The 12,031-nt window shown below is 28.8% G+C and overlaps 1 protein-coding gene and 1 non-coding gene across 13 annotated transcripts; one reads left to right on the top strand and one right to left on the bottom strand.

The window, feature by feature from the left end:
* Positions 1–4,950: 4,950 nt before the first annotated feature.
* Positions 4,951–9,204, top strand: LOC137831497 (SAGA-associated factor-like protein). Of its 12 annotated transcripts, none has more exons than XM_068639199.2 (5): positions 4,989–5,127; positions 5,234–5,332; positions 6,848–6,914; positions 7,865–8,176; positions 8,763–9,204. In XM_068639199.2, the coding sequence occupies exons 3-5, from the start codon at positions 6,873–6,875 to the stop codon at positions 8,946–8,948; spliced, it is 540 nt and encodes a 179-aa protein (XP_068495300.1). In that variant the 5' UTR covers positions 4,989–5,127; positions 5,234–5,332; positions 6,848–6,872; the 3' UTR covers positions 8,949–9,204. The 12 variants fall into 12 exon arrangements, with proteins under 12 accessions (XP_068495302.1, XP_068495298.1, XP_068495295.1 ...); XM_068639198.2 differs by having other exon boundaries at positions 6,831–6,914; XM_068639196.2 differs by having other exon boundaries at positions 6,813–6,914.
* Positions 9,205–9,491: 287 nt separating this feature from the next.
* TRNAE-CUC (transfer RNA glutamic acid (anticodon CUC)) lies at positions 9,492–9,564 on the bottom strand. Its single transcript has one exon. It is a non-coding gene; the product is annotated as a tRNA-Glu (tRNA).
* Positions 9,565–12,031: the final 2,467 nt, after the last annotated feature.

Here is a 12,031-nt window from a genome sequence, read left to right as displayed (position 1 = left end):
AACTCACAAAAAAGTAATATTCTTGCAAAAAAAAGTGGATAAATTAGTCTCTTTTGACTATTCAAACTGCTATTTTCTTTAGGTACGTCTTTACATTTAGGGCAATGTATGTGTAACGACAAATAAAAAAAACAAAAATATGTGTACATTTTCGTCATTTTCTTAATTTCCGTACAAGTAATGTTATATCTACACTGCGGTAAACAAATGAATAATTTTTCAATTTAATTACTAAACAAAATATATTTCTAATAAGTAGTCTTTTATTTTATAAATAAAAAATAAAAAAATAAAATAAAACACTTTAAGGGTTTACCAATCCTTATACAAAACTTCAAAAACAAATTTTCTACACCTACCAACTAAGGATCCAACAAACATTACACTACAAATCAAGATAAAATTCCAGTACAAGATAGAAACTCAACAAATACAGTTACATCAATAAATAGTCCCTAAACTGAGTCGAGTTAGGTATGTTATCCATTTTCATAGTTTAAAAAGAATAAAATGTTATAAATTTAATATTTAGATATGAAAATATCTTAAACATGTATAAAAGCAAAATTAATGATAAGTATATTTTCAAAAACAATAATTAATATTTACTATTTTAAAAAAACAAATAAATTAATTGTCATGTGCCAACAGTCCTAAATACGAATGAGACATGGAAGGACCACTATATGCTTATGCTCCATACATTTACAATCACATCTTTTTTCGTGTATTTTCTAGTTATCGACTGACCGACACTGAAATAAAAAAAGATATTTGTTTGTGTTATAAGAAAAATACTTATAATAAAAACTTGAGACAAAATTGTTTTAATCTTTAAATTAAAATTAAAATCAATTAAAATTATATCAAGTATCTTTTACATTCAATTCACATTTAACTGACATTTAGGAACTAAAAAATTATCTTATTTTATATTAAATCGATTTGAAAGGTAAATAATAACACTACAAGAAAATCATGAAATAGAAACTAATTTTTAAATACTAAAATAATTAGTTACAATAGTAACTAAATTATAAACCATTTTAGAAACTAAAACAAATTAGTTTCTAAATTAGTTTCTATTATTGTTAAATAGTTTTTAAATTGTATCTAATTAGCAACCAAAGTTTTTTCTACCAAATTTAGAAATTAAATAATTGGTCGTTAAAACTTTGATTGTTAATTTGATAACAATTTAAAAACTATTTAACAATAATATAAACTAATTTAAAATTTTGGTTGTTAATTTGATAATAATTTAAAAACTATTTAACAATAATATAAACTAATTTAAAATTTTTATTTTTTTTAGTTTCTAGTAATTAATTATTTTAATCGTTAAAAGTTGTTTCTATTTCATATTTTTCATATTTTTTAGTGTCAAATATTATGGATATATGAAGAGATTCACATATTATACGTTGGTATTGTAGATAGAGAGAGGGAGCAAAAGATAAAAGCCACATGCTTCAGAGAAGAGACAAGAAATTGGAAAGAAAAACAGTGACAGCTGTTCAATATAACATGTGATAAGCGAGGGGTTGTCGTTGAAAAAATTATGATACTCTGCCTTTTATATTAGATACTTGAAAAGATATTTGAAATCTATAATTCATGGAGATTACATTTCCACTCACTTAATGTTAATTTATGTTTGTCAGGTTTTAAGCCTAAAATTTATGTTTCTTAAAGATTACTTGATTTATTTTGTAACGTTTAAACTTTATTTAGAATACTAAATACTTTTTAAATGAAAATATAATCATGAATTAGAGTGTAAGATTTGTTAACTTTTATTTTAAGCTAAAGGTAAAATAAATAATAGTTATTTAAAAGTAGGGATGTCACAATTCTCATCTTTAGAAAGATATTGATGTTATTCCCATAACACTAAAAGACATTACATGTTTAAAAATGTTATTTCTTTTTTAAAAAAACTCCTTTCTTTTTTTTACATCTTTTCTAAAGATGTTAACTCTATCCAACATGTTTTGCATATACCTTTAGATGAGCCACTTGTGTATCAAATTCCAAACATTATTCCAACTTGTTCCAATAATCCAAATTCCTATCATTAACCCAGTTCACCTAGGTCATCAAGTCCTTCACCATCATCATTCCATACTATGAATCTTAATAATAAAGATTCTAGTTGGCCTATTGTCATATGCAAACGTAGGCAACCTTCATCATATTTACATTTTTCTAAGTTATCATTATTTGTCTCCTTACTATTGTTCTTTTATCTTCTGTGTATCTTTTATTACAATTCTTAAAAATGTGAAACAAGGGTTTGATCATCCTAGATGACGACAAGTCATTATTGTTGAAATGTATGTCTTTAAACATAATGATACATGTGAGTTAGTTCTTCTTTCATCCAAAAAGTAAACAGTTGGTCGTCGTTGGGACTATTCTATAAAAGTTGAACCTAGTAGTAATGTTGCTCACCTTAAAAGCTTGATTGGTACTAGAAGGATACATTTATGTCGATGGGCTCATTATAGTGATATTTCTCTCTAGCGACCAAAATAACTAATGACAAACTTTTTCTTACCATGGCAGTCATTCATCATTAGCCTCTTCATTAATTAGATATTAAGAATGTTTTTCTGCATGACAATCTTGAGGAAGAGGTCTACATGGAGCAACATCTTGGATTTGTTGCTCTTGGGGAGTGTAGTCTGGTTTGTAAATTATGTCTCTCTTTATGGCCTCAAGAAATCTTCACGTGCATGGTTTGGAAAGTTCAACTACATTGTTCAAACATTTGGACTGAAACATAGTGATGCATATCATTTTATTTTTTAGTATCATAGCTCCCTGGAAAATGTGTGTACTTAATAGTTTATATTGATGATATAGTCATGATAGTGAATGATACTGCTAAAATCTTTCAATTAAAAGAAAATTTATTCAATCATTTTCAGACCAAGGATTTTGGAAGTATCAAGTATGTTTTGGGCATTGAAGTAGTCGAAGCAAAGGAAGGTGTAACAATTTCTCAAAGGAAACATGCTCTAGATATCTTAAAAGAGACATGTATGATTGATTGTAAACTAGTGGATTGTCCTATGGATCCAAATTAAAAATTAATGGAAAAATAGGGAGAAGTGTTCTCTGATCCTAAAAGATATAGAAGACTGATTGGAAAGCCATCCTACCTTACCACTACTAAACTAAATTTATCTTTTGTAGTTGGTGTTGTAAGTCATTTCCTTTAAAATCCTTGTTTTGATCATTGAAATGTTGTCATTTGCATTCTATGGTTCCTAAAAAAGGTTCTAGGACAAGGTTTATATGAAGATAAAGGTAATATCTAAATTTATAGATATTGTGATGTTGATTGGGCGAGTTCTCCTACGGATAGATGCTACATGATATTGTGTTTTCATTAGAGAAAATATTATCTCTTGAAAAAGTAAGAAACAAAATGTACTTTCCTAACTAAAGTGAAGTATAAATCAGTGATATCTTTCACTTGTGAGCTTATATGGGTAAAACAATTCCTTCAAGAATTAAACTTTTGAGAGGTTCATCAAATGAAGATGTATTGTGACAACCAACTTGTTCTCCACATTGCTTCCAATCCAATGTTCTATGAAAGGACTAAACACATAAAAGTTGACTCTATTCGGAAAAAGTTATTGCCCAAAGAAATATGTACTAAGTTTGTTGGAGGCAATGATTAACTTGCATATGCATTAACAAAATCCTTGAAAGGATCTCAAATTAAATTTATTTCTTCCAAACTTGGTACATACAATTTGTATGTTCTAACTTGAGGAGGATATTAGAATAGACAATCTTAAATATACTTTATTGAAAAGATATTATTTGATTTATGTTGTACCTAGTTTCTAGTTGTGACATTTCATATTCTTTTCTCTCATTCATTGTAACTAAACTTCCAATGTCATTATAAATACGAGAACTTAAGAAAGGAAATCAAACTCTCTAATTCATTATCTACTATTTTGTATTTTTCTCAAGAAATATTAATGTTCATCTTTAATTTATTAGAAATTTTATCTAACTAAAAATATATACTTCAAATTATCTTAGTATAGTGTAGTGTTTTACTTTGTTAACCAAGTATTCTGCTACATAGGTGATAAAATTTATATCAGCATAGAATGACATAATATTGATCTAAATAAGTTCTCATTTTTTTTGCTTTTTTTGGTTCCATTCACTTTATTATATGCTTGGATTATGGAAAGAAAATGTTATAGTGATAAACTAAAGGAAAACAACGATGATAACGAAGACAATGATAAAAATGATGACGACTCATCATTATTATCTTCACCATCATCATTATTATCATCACCATTATTGTTATTGTCATCATCATCACCACAACTACCAACATCATCATCAATCACATCACATCATAATTTTATAAATATATTTTTCCAGAATATAGATAGATAAAAAAAACTTTTCAAATTACTTACTAAACATTGGTAAAATATATTTACGAATATTCATTATTTTAATAACTATAACTTACATAATGTGTCATAATTGGTATACAATTTTGTCTCTTAAATAAGTTAAATCTCTATTTTTTTATGAAAAGTATATGTTAAAAGAAATAAATTTCTTAAATACATTTGAGTATAGACTAAATAGATTATTCTGAGCATCTAAGCTGAAAAATATTCTAGATTTAAAAGGATAAAAAATTATTTATACAATTTTACTAATGATGTGAGAAAGAAAATAAAGAAGTAAAAAAGTAATTAGGTGAAGAAAATTAAAATAAACAGGGAGATATTTAGAATTTCAGGAAGAACAGTGACTTAAAAAAGGTAAGATTATCTAATTTAATGTCTTTTTTTTCATCTTTACTGTGAAAAAAAAATCCACCATCTCACGGTACAAAATAAGTTATTTCAAAACGAGCTGAATAAATAATAAAATTTGAGGGACTAAATTTATAATGTACTTTCAAAATTTATTTTCTAGCCCTCAAATTTTGACTTTTTAGAAATTGTACCCAATGAGAGCCCAGTTGAGGGGTTGGTACTGTGAATCACAGAATCACCATTAGCCCTCGCTTCTCCTTTCGACGATTCCCCGTGATCTCTCTCTGTCTCTCTCTCCACGATCATAAAGGTTCAAACTTTGCTTCATCTGTCACTTCAAGCTCTATTCTTTTTTCTTTCTGTTCTAGTTACGCTCTTCCTTCTTGTTTCTTTGCAATCTTTTACACCTTTTGCAGTTCACTCTTAATTGGTTTCTGGAAATTTCTTGAATGTATCATTCTGCTCTGGACTTTTTGAACACTTTGGCGGTGATTGGTGTCAGTTAGTTATTCTTGGTATGAGGGTAATTGTTTTTTTTATCTTTTTAATTTTTGTTGTGATCAATTATGCATCACTTTGGTTGTTGAGTGTAATTGTCACCTCCATGTTAGGAAGCAATGGTCAATTTAAGATTTTAAATGTTAAAATTGTGATCGCGTGTTGGGGGTTGAACTAGATATCAGAGAGATTGAAAAATGTGGAGAGTATGTTCTTTCATATACTTGCAGCGAAAGAAAATTCTGTCTGGTTGAGATATTGAAATAGCTGGCCTCTTTCTGTCCCATAAGTAAAGTTAAAAAAGAAATGGAATATGTCAAGTGAATTGAAATTACATTGGATCAGATAGATTGCAAGATATTTCTCCATTTGTGATTGTTGATGTTTAGGTTGAGAATGATTAAGTTGGTCTTTTTTTTCTGGTTTATTACGTTGAAGTGGAGATCAGTGTTAGAGATTCCACATTAATGATATAGACAAATTAATGTAACTGGAGGTTAACACTCACAGACCGTTTTCCAAAGGTTAAGTTAGACTTAAATTGAAACTCTAAGGTGATGTAAGAGTTGTCAAACCAATTGTCGTTGAGCCTATCAAACTACCTGTCATCAGATCATCTATTGATGTCCATTCCTAGTCGAAATGTTCAGTCCTTAACATAAGTCCTTAAATAAGAGAGGGGTGTTTAAAATTCAATATCAACTAGTAATATTGTCAAATTAAAGTATATAAGAGCCAACCATTACCTTAAAAGTTGATCTTGTAGAGTTTAGTTTGATTCAAACCCAAATTCTATGATTCAGAAGAATTTCAAGATTGTGGATTTTAAGTTTGTGAATGAATATTTTTGTGAAACTGGAAATTGATAGGTCATTCTAACTCTGAATAATGAAAGGGACAAAAGTTAATACAGAGACCTTGGCTGAAATTGAGACAAAGGATGTATAATGTATATGATGAACATATTCCAGGGTTATGGTAACTGTATTTTGTTGTCAGTGTTGAATTAAATCCTCCACCACTTTTTGTGTGTATAGACACTTAGCAATGATGATGATCAAATTTTATGACTATCTTTGTCAATCACTTCATACTCAAATTACTCGGAGTAATCCTTGTTTCTTTTTTTATCCTCGTTGATTATATCTAGATGATACATTTTCAATTTAATTCCTGAAGTCGCAACTTTTTCTTTTAACTGATTGTATTTTCTTTTCATCATGATTCTTATTTTCCTAGAGTCTGTTGGTTGAACTTTACACTGAAATTTTTATCACTGTGTTTCAGGACCAGCCCATGCCTTCTTAAGCATGTACAATGTCTTACTGTCTTTAGAAATTTTTCAATGATGTCTTGGCATATTTTGAAAGATCAAAATCAAATTAACTATTAACAATAGGTTCAGATCACGCAGATGTCATATTGTTTCCTTTTGTTATTATTTTGGCTCTTCAGTTCTTGTCTTATTTATTTTATACTTTCTTAAAGCTTTTGTAGTCGTTTGACTTTCACCAGCAATTGGTGTTGATTAGGATCCAAAAGCCTTATTCAAGACTCATGTCTGTTCCTAAGGAGGAAGACTTGTCGCAACATTCCCAGGTGTGCTCTTCAATTCTGAGTAGACATGCTCCTATGAGTGCAGCAATAATTAAATGATAGAGTTTTATGCAAATTCCTAGCACATTTCGCTTTCCAACTAACTTTTGTTGCAAACAATGTTTGGGTGCATTTCAACTTTCAGTTTACATTCTCCTGAAAAGTTTTGGGGTTGTACTGGTAGTTATAATTTAGGAATCCCTGTCAAAAAAGAAATTGTTGATGAGTAAACTCCGTTCTATGACTTTGTGTTCGTTCTTCTTTTCCTGTTCCTTATTTCCCCTCCTTTAAAATTAACTGCTGAAAATATAATGTTGAAACATAACATACCTATGAATGATACTTTTTCCCCTTGGTTATGATCAACAAGATAAAGATGATAATAAGATCAATAATGAAATGGAAGAAGAAATTTTGGATTAAAAGACAAAACTGACATTTTCATGTAGATGACAGCAATAGTCTAATAAAGCAAGAAGAGTTGTGAATTCATCAAATTGTTTCACGTTCGTTATATTGTGCTGCAGAAGCATGACTTTCAGACCCTGTTCATCAGGATTCCCTGCAAAATTCATCAATTGTTTTTTTGTTTTCTTTTCCAGAGAAAGATGGTTCGATGATGCATGAAGTGGGGAGTCTATCTTCAACATCGAACCTATGTGTCTGATATAATATCTTTCTTTTAGAATAAGGATGGAGGAAATAGTATATGCCGCTCTTCTCCCCTTATTTGTTTCCTTAAAAAAATCAAATACACTAAGTGGTGTTAGATACTAGTCTTAGTAGAATACCTTAATCATATTTGTGTTTCTTTCTATTGTGGATTAACTCTCACATGCATGTGCCTAAAGTAATTATTTATGTCTCAGTGAATTGAAACATTTAAAGTACACATGTTTTTTTCTATTATATATATTTTGATGGTTATTTGCTTATATTGGGATGTTTTGCAGCTTTCATCTCACTTTCTCTTGGATCTCCTTGATTCCATCATAGTTGATGTGGCATCAGAGTGTCACAGAGTGGCAAGGCTTGGACTAGATTCTAATTTGGAAGAAGAAGATGAAGAATTGAAGCTGTCAGCACAAGCCAGGGTTAGGGTGGCTGATCCTAGTAATAGTAGTGAAGCAAATGGCAAGTATGTGGTTGACATATTCGGACAAACTCATCCTCCTGTGGCAAATGAAATATTTCAGTGCATGAATTGTGGTCGATCAATCATGGCTGGGAGATTTGCTCCTCATTTGGAGAAGTGCATGGGGAAGGTTATTCTTTTATCTTCTACAATTCTTTGTCTTATTAAATTATTTCCTCAAATGTTCTAGTTTTCCCTTCATTGATTTCAGCTTTTCAGAACAATCAGAAACTGAAAAGAATCTAAAATCTAATTAAATTAAAACCAGAAGTTATTTTGAATAGTTTCTCATAAAATCAGCTGTTTTTTTCTTTCTTTCTTGAAAGCGTTTTTTATGATTGTACATAAACATGAATTATCTTTTCTTTCTTTTTTTGTAATCTTTAAAAAAATCACTTCTTTAATTCTATAACAAATTAGTCCTATATATATTCATAATACCATGTAGCGTAAGTGGAGAATATCATGAAAGATCAAAAAGGGGTCTTGCTGTTAGACTAAGATCAAGAAAAACTACAAGTGGAACTGTTGAGAAAAACATGGAAATCAATGACTTGATTTACACCAGTATATTATGTTATTGGTTAATCCATGTACACTAATTAAAAGTTGAAATTATTTGTTTTTTAATCTCCAAACATGCATGCATTTGAGCCTTGTGGTTTTCTCACATGTGTCATTTTCCTACCATGGAAATGCTTGAATGCTTCATTCAGGGTAGGAAGGCTCGTCTGAAAGTAACCAGGAGCAGCACAGTCGCGCAGAACCGGTATTCACGAAGCAGTCCTGTTTCTGCACACTCACCATATTCAAATTATTCTACCAACAGCATGAACCGGTTGGCAAATGGAACCTCCACTTTTGCAGGTGAGGAACACTCAAATGGAACACTGGAGTCATGATGAACTAGTTCATGTGTGATGGCTAGCATGGAGGGTTTATGCCACACCTTCAACCTGTTTAGCTTGGAGATAATACCTGAGTTCAATTTTATGTGTTTCAAAATAATGTTTCAAACAATTTGGACCTAAACATATAGTATAACAGTTTCCTTTATGTTGTATACCTTCTTTACAAAATAACTTTACTTTTCAGTGAGTTCCTATTGTAATTTATTTATAATTTTACCAACTGTTATCATACATATGTTTTCTGCAACTATCTACTATCACTCATGGATAAGGTGTAACGTGTGTAGAGAAAGTCTTGAGATGAATATCATGATAGAGTTTTATTTTTTCAAAAACATATTGTGAAAAAAAAAGTATTGTGAAAAAAAAAAGTATTGTGAAAAGAAAAGTATTGTGAAAAGAAAAGTATTGTGAAAAAACAAGTATTGTGAAAAAACAAGTATTGTGAAAAAACAAGTATTGTGAAAAAACAAGTATTGTGAAAAAACAAGTATTGTGAAAAAAAAAAGTATTGTGAAAAAAAAGAAAATGAAATTCCGTTGCCGGGACTTGAACCCGGGTCTTTCGGGTGAGAGCCGAATATCCTAACCAACTAGACTACAACGGATTCTTGTTAACTGGTAATAACTAAATCTATGTAACCCTTAAAAAATACTTTTTTTTATATCATTACGTTCTTAAGAAGGGTTTAAATCATTTTAAAAAAAAGTAAAAACCTAACCAGCTTTTGACTTTTAGGCAAGGAAAATATTAAACACATTCTAAAATTACAAAAACACTATTTACACTAGTGGAAACGTTAATAATTATCCGAACATTGTCACAATAAAAGATAAAATTATAAGAAATTATATACGAAAAGTTATTCAAATTGATGTACCATTTTTATACATTAATGTTGACATGAAATAAGAAAATTATTAAATAAAAATTGATTTTAGAGATTAAAATAATTAATTATTAAATGAAATTAAAAATTATTTTATAAACTAGTAAAATTATTAGTATTTAAAAATATTTTTTTATTATTAATAAAAATTTATAAAATAATTTTAAATTGATATTAATGGTCAAGATTTTAGCTTTTAACTATATTATATTTTAAATTAATTTCTATTAATTTTTTTATAGATTAATTTTAAATTTAAAATATTAGTAATTAAAATCTTACTAACTAATTTAAATACTAATTTATAAATTTTTATTAATAATAAAAACCATTCTAGATATTAATTATTTTTTATTCTTAAAATAACATCTAATTTAATCAATATAATTGATTAATTATTTTTTTTATCTATAAATTTAGTTGTTTTTTAATAAATTTTTTTATAGTGAAAAATGTTCTGTAAATATTTATTTTTAGGACAACTGAAGTTAATTATTTTACCAGCAACAGACTAAAAAAAAGAATAATCATACATTCTTTGTTGGAGAGATGAGAGAGTGATTCATTTGAATTTGAAGAAATATAGAGACACTAACTTTGGCCACTTGGATTCTAATTTTGGGGAAAATCAGTTCTGAATGTCACATTCTTCCATGGATTGGTTGCATTTTCTTACATATGGAAACATGACGTGTTGCCATAAACGCCTCCATTATCAAATCTTCTGAATCCATAATTAATGATGAACCTTACAGCCATTAGGAGATGAATTTAGCTTCTTTATTATTATCATTATCAAAATAAATATGTATAATATATAACTCAATAACTTATATTTCAAAAAAATAATTAAATAAAATTCAACTTTAAAAATAAAAAATAATTAATTATCATATTTATTAAATTAAATACTATTTTAAAGAATAAAAAAATTATTAGTATTTAAAATATTTTTTATTATTAATAAAAATTTAAATTAATTTTTAAATTGATAATAAAAACTATTTTATAAATTTTATTAATAATAAAAACTATTTTAAATACTAATACATTTTTTAGTCTATAAAATAATATTAAAACTAGTCAATATAGTAATTAATTATTTTTTATCTCTAAAATTAATTTTTATTTAATAATTTTTTTATAGTGTTAGCTCAAATTTTGTCCTTTCTATATGCATTTCACAACATCTATATCTTAATAAGTATGACGACTGGAGGAGGTTAAAGAGTCCAGTCACAAACTATGAGACTCGGACACTCCTCTTAAATGGTGTGTCTATGTCGGACACATGTATTGGACACTGACACTCATACGACATTCGTAAAACGCGTATCGGTACAATTATAGCACGATTCTAATACAATTTTAAAAAAGAGAAATACAAAAATAAGGAACAAATCCTTTTGAACCAACCATGAGAAACATCTTTTTGCTACAAAAAAATTTGAAATATACTTGTGCACATAATCTTTTATATAATTCATAATTATATATTATATAGATATGTGTCCCCGTATCCTACATTTTAGATATTATACGTATTTTCTTGTCCGTATCAATATCCGTATTCGTATCATATGAGTGTCTGTGTTACATAGGTCACAAGTAATAAGGAATCCCTTTGGTGGAGAGACTTAAAAAGGGCTTGGAAATTAGAGGGTTGGGGTAGTGATTTTGAAGATAAAATTGGGTGGGCGTTAGGGAATGGGAAGAATGTAAGGTTCTAGGAAGATACGTGGGTGGATAACATGGAGGAGAAACATGTTTGAGTGGAAAGAGGATCAGGTTGCTCAATTGATGGGTCTTTTGGACTATAAGAAGTTAGTTGCAGAGAGGGAGAGCGTCGTGGATAAATAGATTTGGAGGGATGATGAAAAGCTTAGCTTCTCTGTGAAATCTACCTATAATTCTTTGAAGAAAGAGGTACGAGGTGGAGATAGGGTCCTTTCGAGAGGTTTTAGAAGGTTAAGTCCCTCCTATTTGCACAAGTTATAGCTTGGAGGGTGCTGATAACAATAAAGGATAATCTGTTGAGGCAAGGAGTGATCTTGGTAAGTAGTTTGTGTGAGTTGTGGTGGGGAAGAGGAGACTGTTAGTCATCTCTTTTTTAAGTGTAAGATTGCTTGGAGAATTTTGGAATTGTGTTTGTCTTGGCTGGGTTGTAAGATTGCTAAGGTACACC

This window comes from Phaseolus vulgaris, chromosome 6, assembly GCF_051622355.1.
Source record: "Phaseolus vulgaris cultivar YP4 chromosome 6, ASM5162235v1, whole genome shotgun sequence".
Taxonomy (NCBI): domain Eukaryota; kingdom Viridiplantae; phylum Streptophyta; class Magnoliopsida; order Fabales; family Fabaceae; genus Phaseolus; species Phaseolus vulgaris.
This window is presented reverse-complemented; position numbering and strand designations above follow the sequence as displayed.

Bases quoted from the DNA above. Each gene is read 5' to 3' on its own strand.
- LOC137831497 (XM_068639191.2), top strand. The intron at 6,915-7,864 runs GTGTGCTCTTCA...GATGTTTTGCAG, and splicing joins ACTTGTCGCAACATTCCCAG to CTTTCATCTCACTTTCTCTT. The intron at 8,177-8,762 runs GTTATTCTTTTA...TGCTTCATTCAG, and splicing joins TGGAGAAGTGCATGGGGAAG to GGTAGGAAGGCTCGTCTGAA.